Source organism: Ceratotherium simum, chromosome X (genome assembly GCF_057802395.1).
Source record: "Ceratotherium simum simum isolate JZ-2026a chromosome X, ASM5780239v1, whole genome shotgun sequence".
Taxonomy (NCBI): domain Eukaryota; kingdom Metazoa; phylum Chordata; class Mammalia; order Perissodactyla; family Rhinocerotidae; genus Ceratotherium; species Ceratotherium simum.
This window is the reverse complement of record NC_141940.1, coordinates 109,836,662-109,860,078: the sequence shown is the minus strand read 5'-3', so window position 1 is coordinate 109,860,078 and position 23,417 is coordinate 109,836,662. Positions and strand designations below refer to the sequence as shown.

Here is a 23,417-nt window from a genome sequence, read left to right as displayed (position 1 = left end):
AGAGCACAAGCCGGTGGGGGGCAGGGTGGAGACTCTGGGGGGCACTTTAACTTTTTAAAGTATTTTATTAAGGAGAGCACGACCAAAAGAGCTCCCCCACCCACCCCGGGGTCTCACGCCTCCGCCCGGCAGCTGCTCGCTCCAAGCGGACAGGTGAATGAACCGGGGGCTGGGACGCAGCCGGTCCGGAGGCGGGAAAAGCCTCGGGACGAGCCGGGCCTGGTCCCCGGAGAGGCCCACAAGAGCTCGAGGAGGGCTCCGGGAAGCCGAGAGGGGGCGGTGACAGCTGCGACCCGGTTCCACGCTCTCACCTTGAACATGCTGCTGGCAGCGGCGGTTCCGGCGGGGTCACCCCGGCCCCGGCCCCGCCCACTACAGAGAGGCGGATACGGCGGCCGGGTAGGGCCCTGATTCCTCCCACTGCAGGCGGGCCGCGGTGCGGATGACGGCCGGCCGTACGGCCAATTCGATCCTGCGAAAGCTTAGTTCAGAAGCCTGGGCTGGAAGCGGCGTCGCGGAGCTGCAGAGCGTCGCGCCCCGGCCCAAAAAAACACAAGCCCCGCCCTCCAGGAAGCTCCGCCCCTGAGCCGGCGGTTGCTAGGCGGCAGGAAAGCGCCAGCTCAGTGTGGGCGGCACGCGGGGGCGCGAGGAGCGAGGCGCCGGGCGCGGCACAGCACTGGGAATCGGCCTTCGCCGCCGCTATTGGGCGCCCAGAGGCGTGGGCTGGGAATCCTGTGCGCCGAGGCCGCCGGGCGAGGGCGCTCGGAGGGCCTCGGGCGGCTGCGAAAGCCTCGCAGCCGGAAGCCGCTGACCTCGGGGCCTGGATTCACCTCGCAAAAGGTTTTCCGATTTTTTTTTTTTTTTACTGTGGGCTGGACGTTTCTGAGGTTTTAAATTTAAACTAATTTGTCACGTCCTTTAGTCTCGAAGGGCCCTGATCTCTTTTTTTCTCTTTAAAATACTTAAGCGTATGCCCCTCACTGAGAATGAAATGTCGGTCCCTTAAAACTAGTAGAAATAAGTAATAATGACAGTAATCAGCTTATGAACAAGAATAGCGAGCACTAACCCGGCAGTTTACTATGTGCCCAGCTCTTATCTAAGCTCTTTGCACGTATTCATCTAATCTTTCCGACAACCCAAGTAGATGGGCACGATTATTATTCCCAATCTAATAGATGAGGAAACTGAGGCACAGAGAAGTAATTTACAGGGACACACAGAAGGAAAATGGGAAGCCAAGATCCAAACTAGGTAGTCTACCTTTAAAGCCTGTGATCTTGCCTAAATAATTATTATAGTGTCTCATAATGGGGGTGTGTTTCATATTTCATTCTTGTTTCACATCCTAACCCCATAAAAAGTGTAAATCCATCCAGGGGGGCATCCAGAAGAATTTGGGGATTTGTGTGATGGCGTGTCACTGCCATCCAGCCAAAGACCACTGGGAACACATCTGTAGTTGAACAAGTTGGGTTTATTTCTCATTGCTGCGAGGAAAACCCACACCTTGGAAAACAGTGGGGCATCTCAGTAATTGGGTGTTACAAAGATTTATTACAGGATTTGGGCTTTGGTTGGGTGATTTTGGGGTGAGTTCAAGGAAGAGGGGCTTTGCTCTGGATTGGGTGTTGTTAGGAAGCCAGGGTAACACTGAAGCCCAGCTGTGAGTGCCAGGCCAGCTCCCGGGTGTTAAGGGCTGCTTTTCTCTTTCTCGAGAGAATTGTATGTTCCAAGCCATCCCCATACCTATCCCCAAGGAGAAATATTGAGTAGACTCTGAAGGCTCTGCATAAGTAAGGGAATGTCCTATTTATATAAAAGTGTGAAGTATAGCGATAAATTAAGGCAAGAGTTCTTAATTCAAGGGGTACGTGAACTTGGATGGGGAAAAATTGACAACTTTATTTTCACTAACCTCTAACTGAACTTTAGCATATCTTTCAACTATAGTGTAGGCAAAAACCACAGTAGTATCAGCAGTCTCTGTGGCTTTGTCATCAATAGAAAGCACAGATATTTTCATATCACATTACAGTCATGGCAGATTTCTTGAAATATTTCTGCTCATTACCACTTCGCAAGTACAGTAGTTATTAGAGCTCTCATTTTACTTAGTGCATAAAGAAGACACATTTCTATGATTTTATTTTTGAAAATATTTTGAGAATGATTTCAATATAATTGGAGTCCTTTGTAATCCTATGTATTTTATGTTATGCATTTAAAAATATATAGTTCTTGGGCCAGCCCCGTGGCTTAGTGGTTAAGTGCACGGCTCCGCTGCTGGTGGCCCGGGTTCGGATCCCGGGCGCTCACTGACGCACCACTTCTCCGACCATGCTGAGGCCGTGTCCCACATATAGCAACTAGAAGGATGTGCAGCTATGACATATAACTATCTACTGGGGCTTTGGGGGAAAAATAAATAAAATAAAATTATAAAAAAAAAATATGTATATAGTTCTTAGAGTCTGTCTGTAGGGTCCATGGCACCAAAAGAAAAGATCAAGAGCCCCTGGTTTAGTAGAAGAGACTAAGCAGAGACTAAGAATTTGGGAGCTGCATCCAAATTGGAGTAATGTGTCAAAGGATAGAAAGAGGTAGAATCAGATCATTAAGTACACACCCTCTCATTTTGCCAAGGAGAGAACTAAGCTATTGAGAGGTTAAGGGACTTGCCCAAACTCACACAGCTATTGCATGATAAAACCAGATGGAGGGCCGGCCCTGTGGCTTGGTGGTTAAGTGCGCGTGCTGCGATGCTGGTGGCCCGGGTTCGGATCCCGGGTGCGCATCGAGGCACCACTTCTCTGTTCATCCTGAGGCCGAGTCCCACATACAGCAACTAGAAGGATGTGCAGCTACGACACACAACTATCCACTGGGGCTTTGGGGGGAAAAAATAAAATAAACAAAATCTTTAAAAAAAAAAAAAACCGGATGGAAAGTTTTTAGACAAGCTTGTAAAAACCCTCCACTCTGCTAGGCATTGGGGATTCCATAGTTAGCAAGATGTCTCCTGATGTCTCAGCGAGCTTGTTGGGGTGACAGCCAAGAAAACAAATATGACGCGATATGAGAAGTACTGTAAAGAAAAACATATACAGTATTATGGGACCTTGGAGACAGGAGTGAGCAGTTCTGTAAAAAAGAGAAGGTGAAAAACTTCAGAGAAGAGGCATCAATTAACTGGGGTCTTGAAGGATGAATTGATGTTTGCTGGTGGTAGAGAAGTCATTGCAGGTAGAGGAAGTGGCATGATCAGCGGCAGAGTTGTAAAACATTGAATGATTTTGGCAAGAAGTTCTTGTTCTCACAGAGCATGGAGAGGAATGCTGATGAAAGTCGGTATTTTGAGATTTGAAAGAGAATGGAACTAGATTGTGAAAAGACTTGAATGCCTTTCTGAGGAGTCTGGGGCTTTAGTTTGGAAGAAATGAGGTGTCCCTGAAAGATTTTAAGTTGGGGAGTGATAAGGTTGGATTATTGCTCTAAAAAGTTCATTCCAGCTGCAGTGCAGACAATGTAAACTGTAAGCAACATTAAGAGATCCACGATGCCTTCCTTTCTAAGGGGTTCCGGAATTAGTGCAACAATCATATGGCACTTGAGTCTTGTCCAGTGTAATAATATAGATTATGACCTCAAATGCTTAATTTATGTACTTTCAGAGTACTCCATTGTAAGGAAAATGAGTCGTTCCTCAAAGGCATTGGTTACTGGTGTTTCAAAATCAGATAATCCACCTTCAGGAAAAGGCCGCAAAGTACATTCGTCAAATATTTTAAAGACAAAGACAATACAAGAGTAAGTAGCCATGTATCGCCTGTATCATTTTCCACAACTGGACAGTTTCCATACGGTATTTACCTAGCTAACATCCAACATTTCTTGTTTTGTAAGTTACAGATTTTGTGTTTTAAAATTACTTTTGAATTGAATAATAAGTATTATAATTATAGTATTTCATAATTTACAAAGTATATTAACACACATCTCTTTGATCCTGACACAACCCGGTGAAGCAATCTTATTATTACATTTTGTAGATGAGGAAGCAGCAAGTGGGAGAAGGTAAGTGATTTGCAGAAGGTTAAACAGCTAATAAATGGCATCAGCTGGGATTCAAAGATTTGTTTCCATATTTCAGGCCTTTTTTACTCTAACATCTTGTAGTCTGCATTTTGCCAGCTAACGGTGACGTTATACAGGAGTACCTACCTCTCTTTGCATGTAGCCCTATGAGGGGTAGTGACAGGGTGGGCCAATCTCAGAGAGGGGGATCCCTACAATCTGCCAGTGCTGGGATATGATCAAAAGTAGAATAATTCTCTGGCCTGACTGGAATAAGCCTGGTTCAAGCAAAGATAGAGAAGGGAGTTTCTTTTTCTAGAGCATGGTCATCTGCTCCCAGAAGAGAATGGGGCCTGCTGTAACTTTGACTATTCCTCATTCTATTTTCATAGCACTTGAACTAGTTGGACAGTGTTTTTAAGAACTAACCATAATGGAATCATTTTAGGTCGTGGATGTTTTTAGAAAACAAGTTTGTTCCCTCACACTTTTTATTTATAATATATATGCCTTTTGATGATAAAGTTTAAGCCAGGACTGTTTTTTGATCTCAAGGGAAATATCAAGTATTTCATATCCTCATTCTGACTAGATTCTGCAAATGACCAGTTCCAATTACCACATCCAAATGTTCCTCATTAGGTCAGCTTTAGGGTGGGGGATGGGGAGGTACAGGAGGAGGAAGCATAAATTCAGAGCTCCCCAAGATTTTAGGAAAATGAAAAATATTTCACAAATCTCAGCCTCTTTTTTTCTCTCAGAGTTAATAAAGATATTTCAGCTCAAACGATACAGAGAGCTTGGTTAGCTCATATGGACAAAACAATATTTCAGCTCCTAAAGCACACAATTTGTGCAGCGGTATGTATTTTGCTTTTTGTTTTCTCTGACAGATTTAATTACTTATTAAGCTAAAAGGTCTGTTAAGTAAAAGTAGAATATATAACCTTTTTTATCTCTTCTATTTGAATCTAATAATATTGCATGGGGTTCTGGGATTGCTTCTTCGGTTAGCCCTAAATGAATATTTCTGGATTTATTTTTAACATGGGTGACTATTATTTCTTTTTCTGAAACCAGTATGATGTTTTTAAAAATTTGATTTTTTTATTTGAAGATGTGAGACAGTGATCTTCCAACAATAAAAATCTCTGAATTAAAAGTACCCTTACCTTCCACCCAGCAATTTCACTTCTAGGAATTCATTCTATAATATATGTACAATTTCATTGCAGTATTGTTTGTAACAGCAAAGAGAGTAAACTACATAATGTCCATTGATAGGATGCTGGTTAAATAAGTGTTGGTGCTTTCGTAGTGTTAAACCTTGCAGCCTTGCATATGATTCTGTGATAGAAAGATAGCTAAGATATCTCGTTAGTGAAAAAGGCAAGTGCAAAACACCATGAATAATATGGTCCTATTTGAGTAAAAAAACACACACAAAAAAAACAAAACAAGATGCATATTGCCCGACTCCCCAAAAAAACAATTCTGGCAACCTTGGCAGAGTATTAAGCCTTCCTGCATATAGTACCAAATATTCTTCTAATAAAATCACCCATGATTACAGTAGTCTATAATTAGTAATAGTCACATTAAGGGAATTTTAGCAGCTCTGAAAAAAATCATAAAGTCTGAGCAATATGTACACTTCTTCACCATCTGATCCACAGAACCATTTCTTATGTCAGTAAAAGCTAAATGCGTCAGAGAAAACCCACCCCGGTAAACTCGTGACATTTCAGGTCCATTGTCCATTATCTTCACATATGGAACTTGTAATTAATTATCATAATACTAGTTTTGTCATAATTTTAGACTCGTTTAGTAACAGAAAAACGTTATCCTAATGTTTCAAGTTACTACCTTACATTAATAATGCTTTGTCATTTTAAAAGCCCTTTGGTGTACATTTTTATGTGATTATCATAGGCATTAAGATTGGGCAGGGTCATCCTATGGGGATGGGGCGTCAGGGCTTTAGAGTCAAACAGATCTAAGTTTAAATCGTGGCTTCCCTGTTTACTACCTGTATGCCTTTGGATGAGTTTCAGACACTCCCAGAGCCTCAGCCTGCTCAGTAAAATGGGAAGGGTAATATTCGAGTAATATTGCTGAGTCATAAGGATTAAATGAGGTTGTGTGTATAAGGCAGCTAATGTAGTATGTGGTATAAAAAAGGTGCTTAAAAGCTAGTAACATTACTGTTATCATCCTCATTTTAAAGTGATTCATTCAACATCAAATAACTTGTCAAGCACCTGCTATGTTCCAGGCACTATACTCATGCTAGGAATACAGTGGTAAAGAAGAAAGACACTGCCCCTACCTTCATGAAGCTTATAGTCTACTAGGAGACACAGATGAGTTTATAGTTAATTACAATATATTGTGCAAAGTGTTGTCATAGAGAAAGAACAGCGCTTGGGATCTCAAGGAGGGACACATGCCCAAATTTGGAGGCTAAAAGGAGTAACTGACTCAAGGCTACACAGATGATATGTGGAGAAGCCAAGACTAGAACCCAGGTCTTCAGAACTTTAAGTCTGGTGTACTTTTCACTTCATTATGCCACCTCTGTTATTTTCAGTAAATTGTGTCTGAGCAGGGTACCACTTTCCATTTATAGTATCATCATCTATTTCAGGAGCATTTTGTGTCGCATGAAATACTGAAGAAAGTGAGCCCCTTAGAGGCTGAGCTTGTTAAAGATCCTAGCATGAAGTGTAAAGTTAGATTCAGGTAATGTTTCTATGCTGATTTATTTCAAGAAGTACTTAGTTAATATGAAGAAATCTTAGAAATTTATTTTCTTAAGTCCTCGTAACTTCTCAGGATATAATTACAAAGTAAATGTGTTATTCTTATTCACATTTATTATGTGAAGAAACTGAGGCATGACTCTTGGGCCTAAAGTTGCCTTGAGTGGCTCTCATCTCCCATGATGTGTCCAGTCTGACACACACATGAGAATAGTTATGAGCACACACACCAAAATGTGGCTCTTTCATCCTCTGTAATGCATTTCATTACCAGTTCTTTCTATGCTCTGGCATAGCCTTTACCCTGCATGCAAGAAACTATGTGAACCACCTTAAGTACAAGGGGAAGAAGTAACTGACTCCAAAACCTGAAGCCAAATGACTAATTTTTGGTCTTTATTTCAGATTTAGTGGCGAAACATTTCCACCTTTCATCGTGTTTAAAATTTTTCTTCATACCGAAGGCCAGGGTTACAAGTATTTCAATGGAAAAAATTTATTAAAGCCGTCAAGTGAGGTGATATTTCATGATGTACATTTTGTTAATTTTGCTTCTTAACATCTATGTAGTATCTGAATTGCATTCAAAGTATATGGTCTAAGTTATTTCACCATTAAACAGCCCAGCAGGCAGGTAGTACTTGTTTTAAGCATCATGTTTTAAAGTGTCTCCATTTATTAGCTAAAAAATATTTGGAATGAATTACTTATATAACGCCCTAGAAAATACCCATCAGTTTTCTTTGTATTAAAATTTGGGTTTGTTAATAATGGACTGAAGTGGCTGATGGGTCAGGGCTTTTAAATTATGCAGAACGTTTGATGCAATCTTATTTGTTTTAATGGCATTTTATCATTGTTTCTTTGATTCTGGTAGCATATTTAGAGAAAGTGTGCTGGACTATTGGAAATGAACTTTTAAAATATTAATCCTTTTTTTACATGAGTTCTCATACTTTTAAGTTTCATGAATATTTACCATAATTGTGTCTACAGCATAGGAATCACCTGAGGATCTTGTGAAAATGCATTTCTGATTCAGTAGATCTGGGATGAGGCCTGAGATTCTGCAGTTCTAACCAGCTCCCGGGTGCTGCCGCTGCTGCTGGTTCATGGGCCACACTTTTAATAGCAAGGATGTACAGCATAGATTTTACTCTTTTGACCCTTATACAAATGACTGTAATTGAGTAAAAAAAAAGTGTACATTCTCATATTTAGCTTTTTATAAACCATACATCAAAGATTATTTTCCTGTAGCCTTCTGGAAGTATTTTACATGAAAAGTACGGCCCATCTGAAATGAAAAGTAATGGCACATATTCAGGGTAGAAGACCACACAGTTTCCCATCAGATGCGGCATGTGCAGCATTTATTCTCTGAAGAATATTAGAAAAGGAAAAGAGACTGCTTTTCTCTGTGTTCTCAGGCAATATCAGAGAAAATTTAACTCAGTTTCAGAAATGTATCAAATGAATTAGGTGTTTTAGTGTTTCAGAAACATTAATATTCATCTATATAGAATGACTTCATATGGGAAAGTAGATATTTATCCTACATTCAAGGAATAAATTCATGCCACGTTTATGTACAGAATAGGCTTATAGTTGTCTCTGTAAAGTATCATCAATTGTTGCTTTTCTGAGGTTATGTAATGGGGCTTTTCCAGGAACTGAAATTCTCCCGGGCTCACTCCTGGAGGCCCCTGCTGTCCCCAGGCTGGAGCAAATGAGAACCTTAGAGGCTGTGACTGGAAAGCACTGTGTGTATATTAAAACTCATTAGAATGCTGTATAATAACTTAAATTTTTACTTTAAATTACAAAGTAACTGTTAGAAAAAAAGGAAATAGCACAGATTTTTTAAAAAAGGAAAATATGCCTTTATGCCTTTCTTCTCTGTGCTACAGCTTTCACTCGCATAGAGTGATCGCTGTGAATAGTTTGCTGTGTATCCTTCATTTTTTCCCCATGAAATACACACACAAATATGTTTTTAAATTTTTTTGTTCTTCTTATAAAAATGCGATCATACTATTCAGCTTGAGTTTTTTCACTAAACATTATAAAGGGTTTTAAATGATCAGCACATACCCAACTTGAAGAGAAAAGCTTAGGGTTCTTTTTTCCCTTTAGTTCAGCTTCAGAACAAACTCGGGTAACACTTGGATTCATGGTTGATGGAAATCTGTAGAAGTGGAATTTTTCTCACTATAAGTTTACCCAACTCCTTCACTCTTTAAATGTAGAAATTGTGTCTTTAGCAAACTGATACAACTTTTCTACCTTTACTTATTTCTTAATATGACAGAAATAAGTCGGTTTCAGTCCATTCAGATGTTTAATCTAAGTTCACCTATGAAGGAGGGGAGTTTCGCTGATTTTGTTATTGTTGTTCCTTCTTTTCCCTCATTCTTATTTCCATTTCTAGTTTTGTTTCCTTATCATTTTCCAATGGCATTTCTCATATATTCACAAAAAAACAAAAAGCAAAAACAAGTGAAAGAATGCAGTATAGCCTAAACAACTTTGGAGGAGAAGAACAAAGTTAGAAGATTTATACTACCTGATTTCAAGACTTAAAAAGTTACAGTAATCCCGACAATGTAGTGATGGCATAAAGATAGACGTGTAGATCAATAGGATAGAGTAGAGAATTCAGATATAGACCTACACATGGGTGATCAATTGATTTTCATCAAAGGTGCCAAGGCAGTTCAAATGGTGCTAGAACAATTGGATAGCCATGTGTACAAAAAAGAGATGTTGTTCAGTTACCTACTTCGATGATCTATTTTCAGAGCAATGCTTATTTACAGAGGGTTGTCACTATAGTTAGTCTACCAACTATATTTAGAATGGTCTAAAGCCTTGCTACTCAAAGTATGGTCTGCAGACTTGCAGCACTGGCATCCCCTGGGGCTTATGAGAAATGCAGACTCTCAGATCCCGCCCCAGACCCACCAAATCAGCATCTGCATTTTGTGTGTGTGTGTGTGTGAGGAAGATCAGCCCTGAGCTAACATCCATGCCAGTCCTCCTCTTTTTGCTGAGGAAGACCGGCCCTGAGCTAACATCTATTGCCAGTCCTCCTCCTTTTTTTCCCCAAAGCCCCAGTAGATAGTTGTATGTTATAGCTGCACATCCTTCTAGTTGCCGTTTGTGGGACGCGGCCTCAGCATGGCCGGACACACGGTGCGTCGGTGCGCGCCCGGATCCAAACCCAGGCCGCCAGTAGCGGAGCACGCGCACTTAACCGCTAAGCCACCGGCCAGCCCAGCATCTGCTTTTTAACAAGATCCCCAGGCAATCCTAGGCACAATATAATTTGACAAGGACTGTCCTAAGGGTGCCCCCCATAATGGCCTAGAATACCTCTGGGTAATTGCCAATTCTTAAACGTTAACTTCCAGCAACTGTTATTTTAAATTGAAGATCCCTGTTCTTTTTGAGGATTGGGCATTTATGTAAAAAGGAAAAGCATTATTATTAATAATAGCTGCCCTTATTGAGCACTATCAAGTACAGTGTTAAACATTCTTTGTGCATTATCATTTGATTCTCATAAACTCTAGAATGTAAATTCTGTTATTATCTTCATTTTAAAAAGACTAAGTAATTTGCCTAAGGTCTCACAACTGGAAAGTGAAGGAACTGACATCGAGACCCAGTGAGCCTGCCTCCAGCGCGCATGCTCTTAACCAGGTTACTCCTGAGTCAAGAACCCCGCTAAATACGTTCTCTTATATGGCCCCCTGATAACTCCGGTGAGGTACATGTTATTCCCATTCTGCCTATGAGGAAGCTGGGACTTGGAGAGGCTTGTCAGGGGCGGAACTGAGACTTGAACACTTCTCCGTGTTTCCGCCGTACTGTGCACATTACGAGGTTGAAACAACACCAGCAGTTATGGTTGTTTTATTAATTCTGAGCCTGTATATAATTGAACTGTTCCAAACTAAGAAACTCTGTTCCATGCAGAGATACCAGTTATTACTACCTTCATGAGTGAGAACTTCCAGCTGAGCAGGAAAGTGACTTGAGATATTAGAGTAACTTGACAAGCCCAAGTATGGATGTAGCCCAGCAAGTAGCCGCAGGGCTGTGGGGGCTTCTGGGCCACAGTGATGCTGGGTATCAGGGGAAGTGTCAAATTTAGAGATGCCCCCCTCTGACCCTTTGAGTCACCCACTAAGAATGGAACCTGCCTCTTGAATCCTAGTCTGATTGGCTGCTATCCTGGAATCTTTGCCTAGTTTTCGCCCTTCCCTTCCTCCTGGGGCTGGGCTCTTCTTTCCCATCCCTTCCTATCCAGAAGAACATTCCTGAATCTGGCCATACACAGCAGATGTCTGAGAAAGAACATCTTGGACATTGTAGGGCAAACTTTTTTCAAACCCCTGTCACAAGTGGACAGCGAGCCTGCCCTGTGCTGCTAGGCGTGGGGTTTTTTTTGGCTGAGAGACTGGGAGGGGCCTGACACAGCTGAGCCACACAGCTGAGGCACCGTACAAATAAGGAAACTGGGTCTTGGAGAGATTGTTGGTGGTGGCTGAATGGAGTAGAAGAGGCAGGAACTGACAAGAAATACCTTTTCTAAGTAACTTGAGCTAAAGTAAAATATAGTTCTATCTAAAGAAATTCTCAAAGCAGAACTTCCATGGTTTCAGACCTCTTCAGTGTACAACTATTTGCTTTTACCTTTGGTGTCACTGTGGGGATGGTTAATTAGAACCCACAGGAAATTAATTGCAGGAAAGCATAATGGACATACATGCCAATACTGCCTTTTCTTTAGATGCATAGTGTATAAAGAAACGTAAAATAAAAATGATCTGCCTAAAGGAAGGTTCCATCACATTTTTAGTGAACTGTTTCTGTCCCTTCAATTTAGTGCGTTAGAAATAAAACTACAACCATCTGAATATTTTCTTTCATTTTCCCATATCTATCTGTGTTCTAAGCTTTGGAATTCAAAATAAATAAAAAAGGAATACTCTGGATAACAAAAGTGAGAATTAGAATAGAAAATACATTAAGGCTCACTGTTGTATTTTGTGTTACGTAAAAAGAACAGAGATTCCAAGTTTCAATCCTATCTCAACCACTCTTCTATGGCCTTATATCAGCATTGTAACAGAGTTCCCAAACTTTCACAAATATCACATTCTGAGATACAAAGGAAAAGAAAAACTGATATGGAATCAAAAGATATTTGAATTTTCATCTACGCCAGTCTCCCTTCACATAAGCATACCCTTTGTGGCCAGAAGCACAGATAGGTAATATAAATGTGTGTTAGAAGAAGAGTCAGCACATACTTAAGGGGGGTGGGTAGGAGGGTGGGGAGTACTTACGTCTCTACTCACAGTCTATGTATAGCTCTTAGCACAAGGATAGGTATACGTGGAAGGGTATGATGCAAATAGGGCCAGACAGAATTTGAGCCTCCTTATTTTCTGGATTCTTCTATCTCGGCCCTCTCAAGTGCTTTCCTTGAGTACAAAATATTGACATTTGGGAGAGGAAAAGAAAACCCTTTGCTACTCTTTGGCTACTTAGAATGAAGTGTGAAGGAGAGAGAGGTCTAAGCAATCTGAAACATACATGTTTCCATTTGGGGGTGATACGTTAACTAACACATAAAAGCGAGCTGGCCCCGGGAGCTGGCCCCAGGGACACTTTTCATTGCAGTTCCTAGGGCAACCTATTTAATAACCAGGTGAGTTTTTTCTGCATTGACAGCATGAATGACGTTATAGGTTTGTTTTGTTTTTTAAGGGAAAATAATGTTTTTTAAGGGGGAAAAACAAATTTTTTTAAAAGAACTGTGGTCCTCTGAGGATTGTAGACTCAGCTTACTCCTCTAGCTACATTTCAAGACTATGTAGATACGGTTATGGAAACAAATTTTAAGTGGTTTAAACATCCCTATATAATCTTTTCTTTGTAAATATAGTCTTTTTATTGAATTGCAAGCTGCTGGAAGAAAGGAACAATATTTGATGTATTTGTCAGAAAACATGTAAAGTGTGTGCTGATAATTATTGCTATTCTACAACTATTTTAAACGTCTATTTTCTGTTCTCTTTATAGGCAGTGGTTGATGCTTGTGAAATAATGGGGAAAAAGAAATTTTACCATCAAATTATGGAAGATGAATATCTTTTCCAGAAGTTCAAAATAAGTGATAAAATAGATATTGTCACCCTGAAAGATTACATGCAAGTAAGGAACTTAGATTTAGATACTGAAAACAAACAACAACAATAAAAGCCTTCTGACCCTATCCTCCAAGAAGAAAGAATCGTACATTTTTTTTATGGTAAAATACGCACAGTATACAATTTACCGTTTTAAAGTGTACAATTCAGTGGCATTAAGAACATGCACAGTGTTGTGCAAACATCACCACCATCTAGTTCCAGAACCTTTTTGTCACCTTTAAAAGGAAACCTCATATCAATTAAGCAGTCACTCCCATTCCTTCATCACTTCAGCTACTATCAACCACTAATCTGCTTTCTGTGTCTCTAAATTTGCCTATTCTAAATTCACTTAAAATGGTTAAAATAGTGAATTTTATATTATGTGAATTTTATCTCAATAAAAAATAAATACATGGTGCTAAGAGAGTGCATGATGGGGGTTTGATCTAATAAGGAAGAGTTCTATTGTTGGTTGGATACTTTCTGCTACAAGTAAGAGAATATCCCCAACCACAAGAGGCTTAAATAATAAAGGACATTTATTGTCCCAGGTAAGAAGTCCCCAGATAGGTGGGTCCTGGGTTAGCTAATGCAGCAGCTCAAGGACATCAGAAGTCTGGGTGGGCTACTCTACAGTTCTCTTGGCTTCCTTTACATGGTAACAGGATGACTGTCGCATTCTCAACTACTTTCAAAGGCAGGAAGAAGGGGACTCCTAGCATCTTTCTCTATTTCAGGAAGAAAAATCTTTCCCAGAAGCCCCAACAGACTTCCCCTCAGATCCCGTTGGTCAGGCCTGGATCACATGCTCCCCCTAAACCAATCACTGATAAAGGGAAATGGGATCATTTCCCACAATTGACTTAGAACAATTATGGTTCATGTGCTGGGGCCCTCCTTCCTGGAGCATATTGCCAGTTCATACCCAACAAAAAAATTCAGGGCTCCATGAGCAAGGAGAAGTGGGAAATGGTTGATGGGCAGGCAATCAACAATGTGTCACAGCCTCAGTCTAGGGCTGAGCAGCTGGCACACCCCAGGCAAAGGCTCTGTGGCAGGAGGAGCTGCAGGGCCTGAAAGCAGGTCTGTGGGGCTAGAGAAGAGAGAGCACAGAGGGTGTGGTATACGGTCAGGCTGGAGGGCCGGTAAGAGATCATCATGCAGGCCTTCGACCATAGTAAGGTGTCTTTTTTTTCTTCATTCTGTGTGCAATGAGAAGTTGGTGCAGTGTTTCGAGAAATGAGGTGATCCAATCTAGAGTGAAAAGAAACGTCTGGCTGCAATGCAGGGAATGAATTAGAGGACAGTAAGAGCCTTCTCCCAGTTTGGAGGTCCCTGCAGTATTTTAGGAGAGATGGTGGTATCTTGGTTTAGGGCTGTGAGGCTGGAGATGCAAGGGGTAATTCGAGAATAAAAACAGTGGGCCTTGGTGACAGACAGGGAGGTAAGCTAAGGGAAGGTGTCCAGTATGGCTCCTGGGTTTCTGGTTTGCATATCTGGTCAGACAGCAGTGCTGAATCAAGGAACTTAAAATAGATACCTGAATAATAATAATAGCAAATGCTGATATAATACCAACTCCTTTTATTTTCATAACAACCCTAAGAAGTAGGTACTATTATTACCCCCATTTTACAAGTTCTAAAGAAACAACGAATCTCAAAGTTCTAGCTCATAATAATAATATATGGCCTTAACTACTCGTTCAGTTTCTTCAATGTGAAACATGAAATTAATGCAGTGCCTTAGAGACTTCCAATTGTGTTTTCTTTCTTTTAGCCTTAACCTAGAAGATTAGGGAATTGAACTAGGAAATAAGTAGAGCTTGGGGATGCCAGCTATCTTTGCTAAGGACATGGGTTACATACTTGCAGATTGTGACTATGCCAAGGATTGATGTCATAGAAAGAAGTCCCCAGATAGACATATTGGAAGAGAGAGATATGATGATTGCTGACATTTATTGAGCCCTTTATGGACACAGCACTGTTTTTAGCTCTTTTATATGCATATTATCTTCTATTTTTGTGTGTGTGTGTGTGAGGAAGATCGGCCCTGAGCTAACATCCGATGCCAATCCTCCTCTTTTTGCCAAGGAAGATTGGCCCCGGGCTAACATCCGTACCCATCTTCCTCTACTTTATATGGGACACCGCCACAACATGGCTTGACAAGGGGTGCGTGCCCGGGATCTGAACCTGCGAACCCTTGGGCCGCTGAAGCGGAGCTCGTGTACTTAACTGCTGCGCCACCGGGCTGGCCCGCATATTATCTTCTTTAATCTTCAAGTTTGTAAATTATGTGACTGTTTTAACAGATGAGAAAAATGGAGTTTAATGAGAGTTTTTAAAACTTGCCCAAGGTCACATAGCTATAAGTGCAGAGCAGATCATTGAAAGTTCTGACATGTTTACCCATTTTACTACTCTACTCTCGGGAAATAAAATATGCAGGCAGTCCTTACTTTGCACAGTAGTACAGGGCCATAAAAAATGACCATGTGGGCTGAAACCATGCAAAGCAAACTTAATAATCGATGGGAAAAATTGTAATTGCTCCATGACCTTTAAAAAATCTTGTCAAAATGTTAAAAACTCTGGTACTGCCTGTTATAAATATATAAGAAAATGAAAAAAAGCAAAACACTTATTTAGTACACTATAATTTAAAGCATTAGAAACAATGAGAATTGAAGTATTTTATTTCTTTGTAAAAACCTTATCAACTGTGAATATACTAAAAACCATTGGATTGTACACTTTTTTGTGTGTTTGTGTGTGTGTGAGGAAGATCAGCCCTGAGCTAACATCCATGCTAATCCTCCTCTTTTTTGCTGAGGAAGGCCGGCTCTGAGCTAACATCTATTGCCAATCCTCCTCCTTTTTTTTTTTTCCCCAAAGCCTGGATTGTACACTTTAAATGGGTGAATTATATGGAATGTGAATCTCAATAAAGCTGTAAAAAAACCAGTTTATCAAGAATAGCTTAAATAGTACTTGGCTTCTTGTTCTCATATAATTTATAATATGGAGTGAGCATCTGCTCTAGGCCTTGGCAAATTGTCATACTCCTTTCTAAGTTTGGATCACCCACCAGCATTTTATCTTTTGCGTTTTAAATGTTGTGAAATATCTCAGAGTTCCTTTAATGTGAAGTGGGTTTTTTTTGCCAGCGTCACTTCCTCTGGGACAGCTTCATCCTTTTCGTCACAGCCACTTTCCTCATTTATGTTGATAAATTCACCTTCACCAAGTTCCTCTGACTGCCTATCTGCAGTCTCTTGAATGAGGGCAGTGTCAACATCCCCACGGTCACCTGTTTCTTCTAAAACTCCATTTACACTCTATTTGAATTTCACTTCCACAATTACCACTTTTTGTTTCTTTGTTGGCCTATTCCCTCTTTTGATTATTCATTTTTGTAAAATGTCACCTGGGTTTATCACTGGGAGACAAAGAGGCAACACAACTACATACTTTGCTGTCTGTGTGTGAACTAACAGATCTGCAGTGACCAATCACTGACACACTTTGAAAGAAGTGACAAGATTTGTCACTAATCACCATGCATATCTGTTATTTATGTAGTGATCCACGGACTGAAGAGCTAGCAGCAGAGTTTGTACCTAATGCAATTACTCAGTTATACTGTGATAACTGAAATTTGAACCATGTTGTTGAAGGACTGGCTTATTTGATTAAATGGTGGTAATTGAAATTTGTGCATGCCTAAATGATACAAAGGGAGGACTGCCTGTATGAGTGTGAGTGTGTGTGTGTGTGTGTGGTATACCCTAAATGCCTAGCTATTATTCCGTTTCCTAGCATTGTAGCTCCTCCTGCCCTATTCCTATCATAAATGAACATTTATAAGGTTGAATTGAATATATATTTCATTTTTAAATTCCTAATTTGATATTTTAAGTTTAAAAAAAGAAAAGTGGGATTTCTACAAATTTTCCAAATAAAAATAGTGAAATTCATCATTTAGCACCAGAGATGAACTCATTATTTCTAAAAAGATTTGTGCAAATGTCCTCTCAACCCAAGCATGTCATGAGTGAGCACTACCAGGTATGCAGATCACATAGCTATTTTCAATTTTTAGGCTCATCCTGAGTTTAATTTATCTGAGTTATATTTGCCATTAAAATGTTTATGCAGTAAATAAATATTTAGTGACTGTGGTACTATGTGCATGATACTGTGTGACGAGGATTTTGCCTTCCAGATAGCTAAAACATTGATTGTCAGTAATAAGAGTCATAGTAGAGAGATGCCAGTAAAGTTCAGAGATGGAATCAAGGGATGCTTTTTGGATGAAGTGATGTTTGAGTGGAACCTTGGGAAATGTGTCTAAAAACATTCTAGAGTACCCACAATCAATCATTCTTAATTGTGTTTTCCATATAGTATTCCAGTCTTCTGGATGAGACCCCTGCGTCTTCTGGTGGCAGAAATAACTACTGGCGAAGATTAAACCTCAAAAACATTCCCAAGACAATGATAATATATGACATAGTTGATTATGCAGAATCTGGAATAATCTCAAACCGTCTACGAAAAGAAATGAAGCATCTGTTACAGAGACCACAGACAGAAGAGATGCGTCAGCGCCAGCTCCGGATTGTTTCTGAAATTAGGTAAAAGTGATCTTTCACCAGGTTTAAAATACTGGGGGCATTTCTGAAAATATTCACATTCTGCCAAATAGTTCACTAAAGATAATAATGGGGCATATGGGAAAAATAGAGTTGGGGCAGATTGCTCAAAACTTATGCAACTTTGTAAACAGAGCACTAACAAAAAGGACAGTTGGTGGGGCCGGCCCGGTGGCGCAAGCGGTTAAGTGCGCGTGCTCCGCTACTGGCGGCCTGGGTTCGGATCCCGGGCGCACACGGACGCACCGCTTCTCCGGCCATGCTGAGGCCGCGTCCCACATACAGCAACTAGAAGGATGTGCAGCTATGACATACAACAGTCTGCTGGGGCTTTGGGGGGAAAAATAAATAAATAAATAAAATCTTTAAAAAAAATGTACAATAGAGTGGAAATGCTGGTGACTCTTTAATTAGAGCAGGTAGTGGGCACTGAGACAGTGCAGGTGGAAGTGGAGCCCTGGGCCAGTGTGGTTGCCTTTTAAGTGGACATGAGAGGCAGTGCAACCTGTCAAGAACCAAGAACCACCCAAGGCGGGGAGTAGGGTGGAGGGCAGTAAGGGTGGACTGTTGGAGGACGGGGTGCCTCTCTGGGGAGAGAGCCCTAGGTGCGGGTGCTAATTTTTGTTTTCATAAATACAGCCAAAGGGGCTCCTGTTGCCCATGCCACACAGAGCTGAGGACTTTTTCCTGCTGAAGGTTATAATTCTACTCTTGCTATTCTGGCTCCCTTTGCCAAGGATAAATTGTGTGTAAATTACAGTGACATTATTCCCTCCTTTACCAATATCATGCGAGCCAATTCACATTATAGAAACACATGTTGTAGCAAAATAGACTGTATTATGATCTGAAACAACATGGACAGAATATGACTGCTTCAATTATATTCCTTTTTTCTTTCTATTACCAAGTCTCAGCTAGCCCATCTTATTTATAAATTAAGCTTATTTTCTTAAGAAAAAGAAAGAGATAATAAGACTGAAGAGGACCTATTGGTAGTCTATTTTCACAAAGTTATATTTGAAATGAAAAATACTCCTTTAGTACATGAAGAAGACACTGGTGACCCACTGTCAAGCAAACATACTGGTTTTTTTTCAGGAGTAGAGATGAGTGGTGCTGACTCAATAATGTAATTAACCCCTTTTATTTTTTGATCAAGGCTATACATTTGCCAGACAGATGGCCTGGTGTAGGGTGCAGTCTGTCATCATGAAATAGATTTTCTCTAACTCATCCATATAAGCACTGAATATAGAACTTAACCCTATTACCGCCAAGGTCAAATAAATGATGTAATTTTCTCTGCCACCATATATAACCCTAGGGCTCCCTGCTATTTGGACTCATGCTACTGAATATCCAAGAATGAGTCACTTAAAGAGCCAAATAAGTAGCCAAATTCTAAATCAATTGAAGAGGAAAAAGTACTTTCTTAAAGGCTTCTTTGATTGCAGTCTTAGTTTGGGATCTCCCAGAAGCAAACTCTGAGGCAAGGATTTGAGTACGAGTAGTTGATTTGGGAGGTGATTCCAGGAACCACTGATGAAAGGGAGTAGGGAAGTGAAACAGGGAAAGATAGGCAGCCAAAACAGTGTGTATTAGCGAGCAAGTTACTACTGTGGGTAACTGAAACTTATTTCCTCCTGGGAGTGTCTGAACCAGTGTAGAACATGCAACTCAAGTTATCCCTCAGGGGGCAAGGGAGTTGGGATATTTATACACCAATGCCCATCAGTCACTGGTTAAGGATTGCTTAGGAGGGGAGGTACTAATTCTCAGGACCTTCCTCACACATGGGCTCTTGTTTTCACAAGAAAGCTCTCAGGCTGAGTGAAGCCAATGCTGGCAGTTGAAAGTTGAGCCTATGTGCCCTGCAAAGGTAAGGCCAAGGGAACTATGGGCATGGCACCCACTGTGTCTGATCCCAGCAAGGATAAAAACAGCTTGTTTTTTCAGCCATTATGAAATTTAATACTTTTTTGTGTTAGTAGATAGTATTAAAAAAAAATATTCAAATGACTACTACAAGTATTTTCTAGGAAAGCTGATTTTAAATTGATGCCACATTTTATAATTTTTATCATCATTGTCTCAATGTCATCATCTATACACCTTCTTAAGTGGCAGATAAAGAACTATGCTGTGTAACTCAAGCAGAAATGATAACTTTGGCCTAAAAACTTACATGCAATATTGCTCCAAGTACTGAGGTCAGTGATATATTTTCTAGAGGATGCTTTAATAAAATTTGGAACTTGCTTTACATTTAAATTTTATTTTGTGCAATATTTCTGTCTGTAATACAAATATTTTCTAGGTGCCCTTCATCCTTCTCAAATATTCAACCTTTATATCGGCCCTACCAACAGCAAAGTCAAATTAAACATCTGGGTCGTCGATCGAAGCAAGCTCAAATGAAAGTTGAGAAAATGAAAAAAGCTTTTAAGATGGCTAAAGAAAAAAATGCTTCTGTGGGGACTGTAAGTTAACTTGTACTAAATTCATTGTTTTGGACAATATTCAAACTGTAAGTAATTCTACTTCCATAAGTGGAATTTTCCTAACCTACAATAGTTCAATCAAGGCTGAAACACCTTTGGTATATACCTTGGGTAGTATAAAGCTACATTCCTCTTAGTAACACATATTTTAAAAATTCTTAAACAATATGAGTGGCTATTCTGATAAATACCAGCTGTTTTGGCTTCACATTAGCATGAGTTGGCAAAAAAAAAAAAAACCTATTGTCTCTGTATGTTAACACTGTTGATTCAGCACATCTCTAATGGTGCTTTTCTCAAAATGGGAGTCATTTCTATCTAAGCATATTAAAAGCTATATACTGTGTAAAGTCTGCCTCAGTATACTCCTACATTGTAGGAATGTTTACAATGAACACGTATTACTTTGTAATTTTCTAAAAATCTGCTATAAATTTTTTTGAGATGAGGCTAACAGTCAAATATAAATACATAAAGTAGTAAAAACTAAATATAAAACACTTTCTGCTTTTATTTATAATTCTACCTAGGAACCGCAAATGGACACACCAGGTACAAAGCAACAAAAGACGATGGTTTTCTCCACTCCATCTTTTGACATTGTGAAAGTCAATGAACTCATGTCGGATGACAAATTGGAAAAAGAAGAAAAGGAATTATTTGCTTGGTGTCAAGACTTGTGTATTAATAATTCTCTATCATGTTAATGCACAGCTAATTGACAGAAAACCAAGTTATTTAACAATCTGCTTGTCTGTCTATAAATGATGAGTATGAGTATTAAAGGAAAACAAAATATAAACAAGCCCTCAGTATGCTCTCTTAACTAAATGCATGACAGATTTTTAAGCTCTTTTTGTATTACCATAGCTACCAATATTTTTTACTGACAGAATTTTAATCTCAATAAATTATTTTGACTAGATGCCCTCAAACTAACCATATACAGTTTTGTTCAAGAAATGATGAGTAAATTAGTCCCTGGAACTTTTATTCAATTGTGATTTTCTTTCATTTAAAAAATATATGTCAGGGCCAGCCCCGTGGCGTAGCGGTTAAGTGTGCGAGCTCTGCTGCTGGCGGCCCGGGTTCGGATCCCGGGCGCTCACTGATGCACTGTTTGTCAGGCCATGCTGTGGTGGCGTTCCATATAAAGTGGAGGAAGATGGGCACAGATGTTAGCCCAGGGCCACTCTTCCTCAGCAAAAAGAGGAGGATTGGCATGGATGTTAGCTCAGGGCTGATCTTCCTCACAAAATAAAATAAAATAAAATGAATTAAAAAAAAAACATATCTGAACAGGCCATGCTTAGCATAAATATTAGAATTCACAGAATAAAAAGCTGCTCTTGAGTCAGCCTCCAGTGTCTTTCTTTTTTAGTAGCATGTTGTTTGTACAGAACAGCTTGTGATTGACCTATTCTGAATTATAATAAAAATAATAATGAATTTGTTGCTGCAGGAGGCATGACATATCATACCTAATCATTGTGGAGCATTGTAAGCACCTGGGCAGAATGTTGCATCTGCTTTAATATTGCACTTGGGATATTTTTCAAGTATAAAGACGATTTTGAGTAATATTTATCAATTTCCTTTTCAATTGATGAATTCCCATTCCTGATATGGTACAAATTATTGATATTTTTTGTGATCCAGGCTATTGGAGTGTATCAAACCTTACCAGAGACTGTGATAATTAAACAAAGTGCATTATTTATTGAACTTTAAAAATATAGTTCTTGATTTTGTTTAACATTTAAAATGTGGAGGTTGATTGCTGATTTAACTCAAGCAAAGCAGCCCATAAATGGATCTCATCCTCTGCTAAAACACTCTCTTAAATGATAAAGAATATTGGAGTAAATGTGTATGATTCCCACTAGAATATATTTAACATAAATGTGTACTCTTCAATATCCTCATTTGCTATCCAAAAATAGGATGGATAATCCCCTTGTTTTCAGAGCTTGTTCTGGACACTGGTTGAATAGAAAATACGTATTTGTCCTCATGAATCATGCATATTCTCATCCATTAAATTGGAAAGCAGTCCTTCATCCAATCAAATGCATATCAGATTCAGTCCATCCATAGTATGTGCAATAATAAAGCTAAGGAAGATTTCAGGTAACAAGATGAAGGAAAAGGACAAAGGTAGGACAGATTCTTTACGTTTAAGGGCACCCACCCACGTCTCATATTTCATTAGCTATGACTTTGTCCCATTGTAATGTCTAGCTACAAGGGAGGCTGCGAACTGTGCTCTTGTTTTGGGCAGTTTTGTACCCAAGTAAAATTCTATTGTTATAAGAGAAAGAGATAATGGATATTAAGGCATAACTAGCATCAGCTGCCAGACAGAGATCATGTCTTCCATTGGTTCTTTTAACTTACATTAAACAATGTAACCACATCACAGAAAATCCTTTTAAAAGTAGAATTACACATAATCTCACCAGTATAATATAACAACTCTTCATTTTCTTATATCTTTCTAACCTATCTAAATATACACGTATTTACACGTGGTTGTAATTATAAGTGACATATAGATTTAAAAATTTCACTTAATTATATCTTAAACACAGTCCATTTAAAAAAAATAATTTTTAATGGCCACATGATAGCCCATTATGAGGCATAATTTACTTAACCATTCCCATATCATTGGATATTTCAGTCATTCTAATTTTTCACTATTGTAGGTAATTAACACTAGAGTGAACATCTTCATGCATGGTCTTCTTTCTTTTGGTTTTCTTTCTGTTATTTATTTTTAACCTAATTGCACTGTAATCAGAGAACATGATTTGTATGATAACTGATTCTGAGAAACTTGTTGGGACTGGCTTTATATAGCCAAATGTATGCTCAGTTTTCATAAATGTTTCTTGTACTCTTAAGAAAAAGATGCATTCTCTATAGTTGGATACAAGATTCTATACGTGTCCTTTTGATCAAGCTTGTTAATTGTATTATTTGTATTTTCTATATGCTACTAATTTTTGATCTGTATGACGTCAATTACTGAGAAAGCTATATGTTATATCCTACTATGGTGGTGGACTTCTCAGTTTCTCCTCATAATTCTGTCAATTTTTGCTGTATGTTGTTTGAAGATATCATTAAATGCATATATAATTTCAGAATTAGTGTCTCTTCCTGGTGAATTGAATTTGTTATCATTATGCAGTTACTA

At 39.4% G+C, this 23,417-nt stretch overlaps 2 protein-coding genes across 2 annotated transcripts in view; one reads left to right on the top strand and one right to left on the bottom strand.

The window, feature by feature from the left end:
* APOO (apolipoprotein O) overlaps positions 1-499 on the bottom strand; it is a 54,417-nt gene extending 53,918 nt beyond the window's left edge. Inside the window, exon 1 of the mRNA XM_004435203.3 lies at positions 312-499. Within this exon, the coding sequence (XP_004435260.1) occupies positions 312-320 (9 nt within the window). The 5' untranslated portion in view covers positions 321-499. The remainder of the gene's footprint in view (positions 1-311) is intronic.
* Positions 492-23,345, top strand: CXHXorf58 (chromosome X CXorf58 homolog). Its single transcript, XM_014791169.2, has 9 exons — positions 492-840; positions 3,675-3,810; positions 4,839-4,938; positions 6,728-6,822; positions 7,248-7,359; positions 12,939-13,070; positions 17,464-17,693; positions 20,032-20,194; positions 20,746-23,345. The coding sequence occupies exons 2-9, from the start codon at positions 3,695-3,697 to the stop codon at positions 20,920-20,922; spliced, it is 1,125 nt and encodes a 374-aa protein (XP_014646655.1). The 5' UTR covers positions 492-840; positions 3,675-3,694; the 3' UTR covers positions 20,923-23,345.
* Positions 23,346-23,417: the final 72 nt, after the last annotated feature.

Coding starts and splice junctions, on each gene's coding strand:
- CXHXorf58 (XM_014791169.2), top strand. CDS start 3,695: ATGAGTCGTTCCTCAAAGGCATTGGTTACTGGTGTTTCAAAATCAGAT. Junction 13,071..17,463: donor CCCTGAAAGATTACATGCAA/GTAAGGAACTTA, acceptor TTTTCCATATAG/TATTCCAGTCTTCTGGATGA. Junction 20,195..20,745: donor AAAATGCTTCTGTGGGGACT/GTAAGTTAACTT, acceptor AATTCTACCTAG/GAACCGCAAATGGACACACC.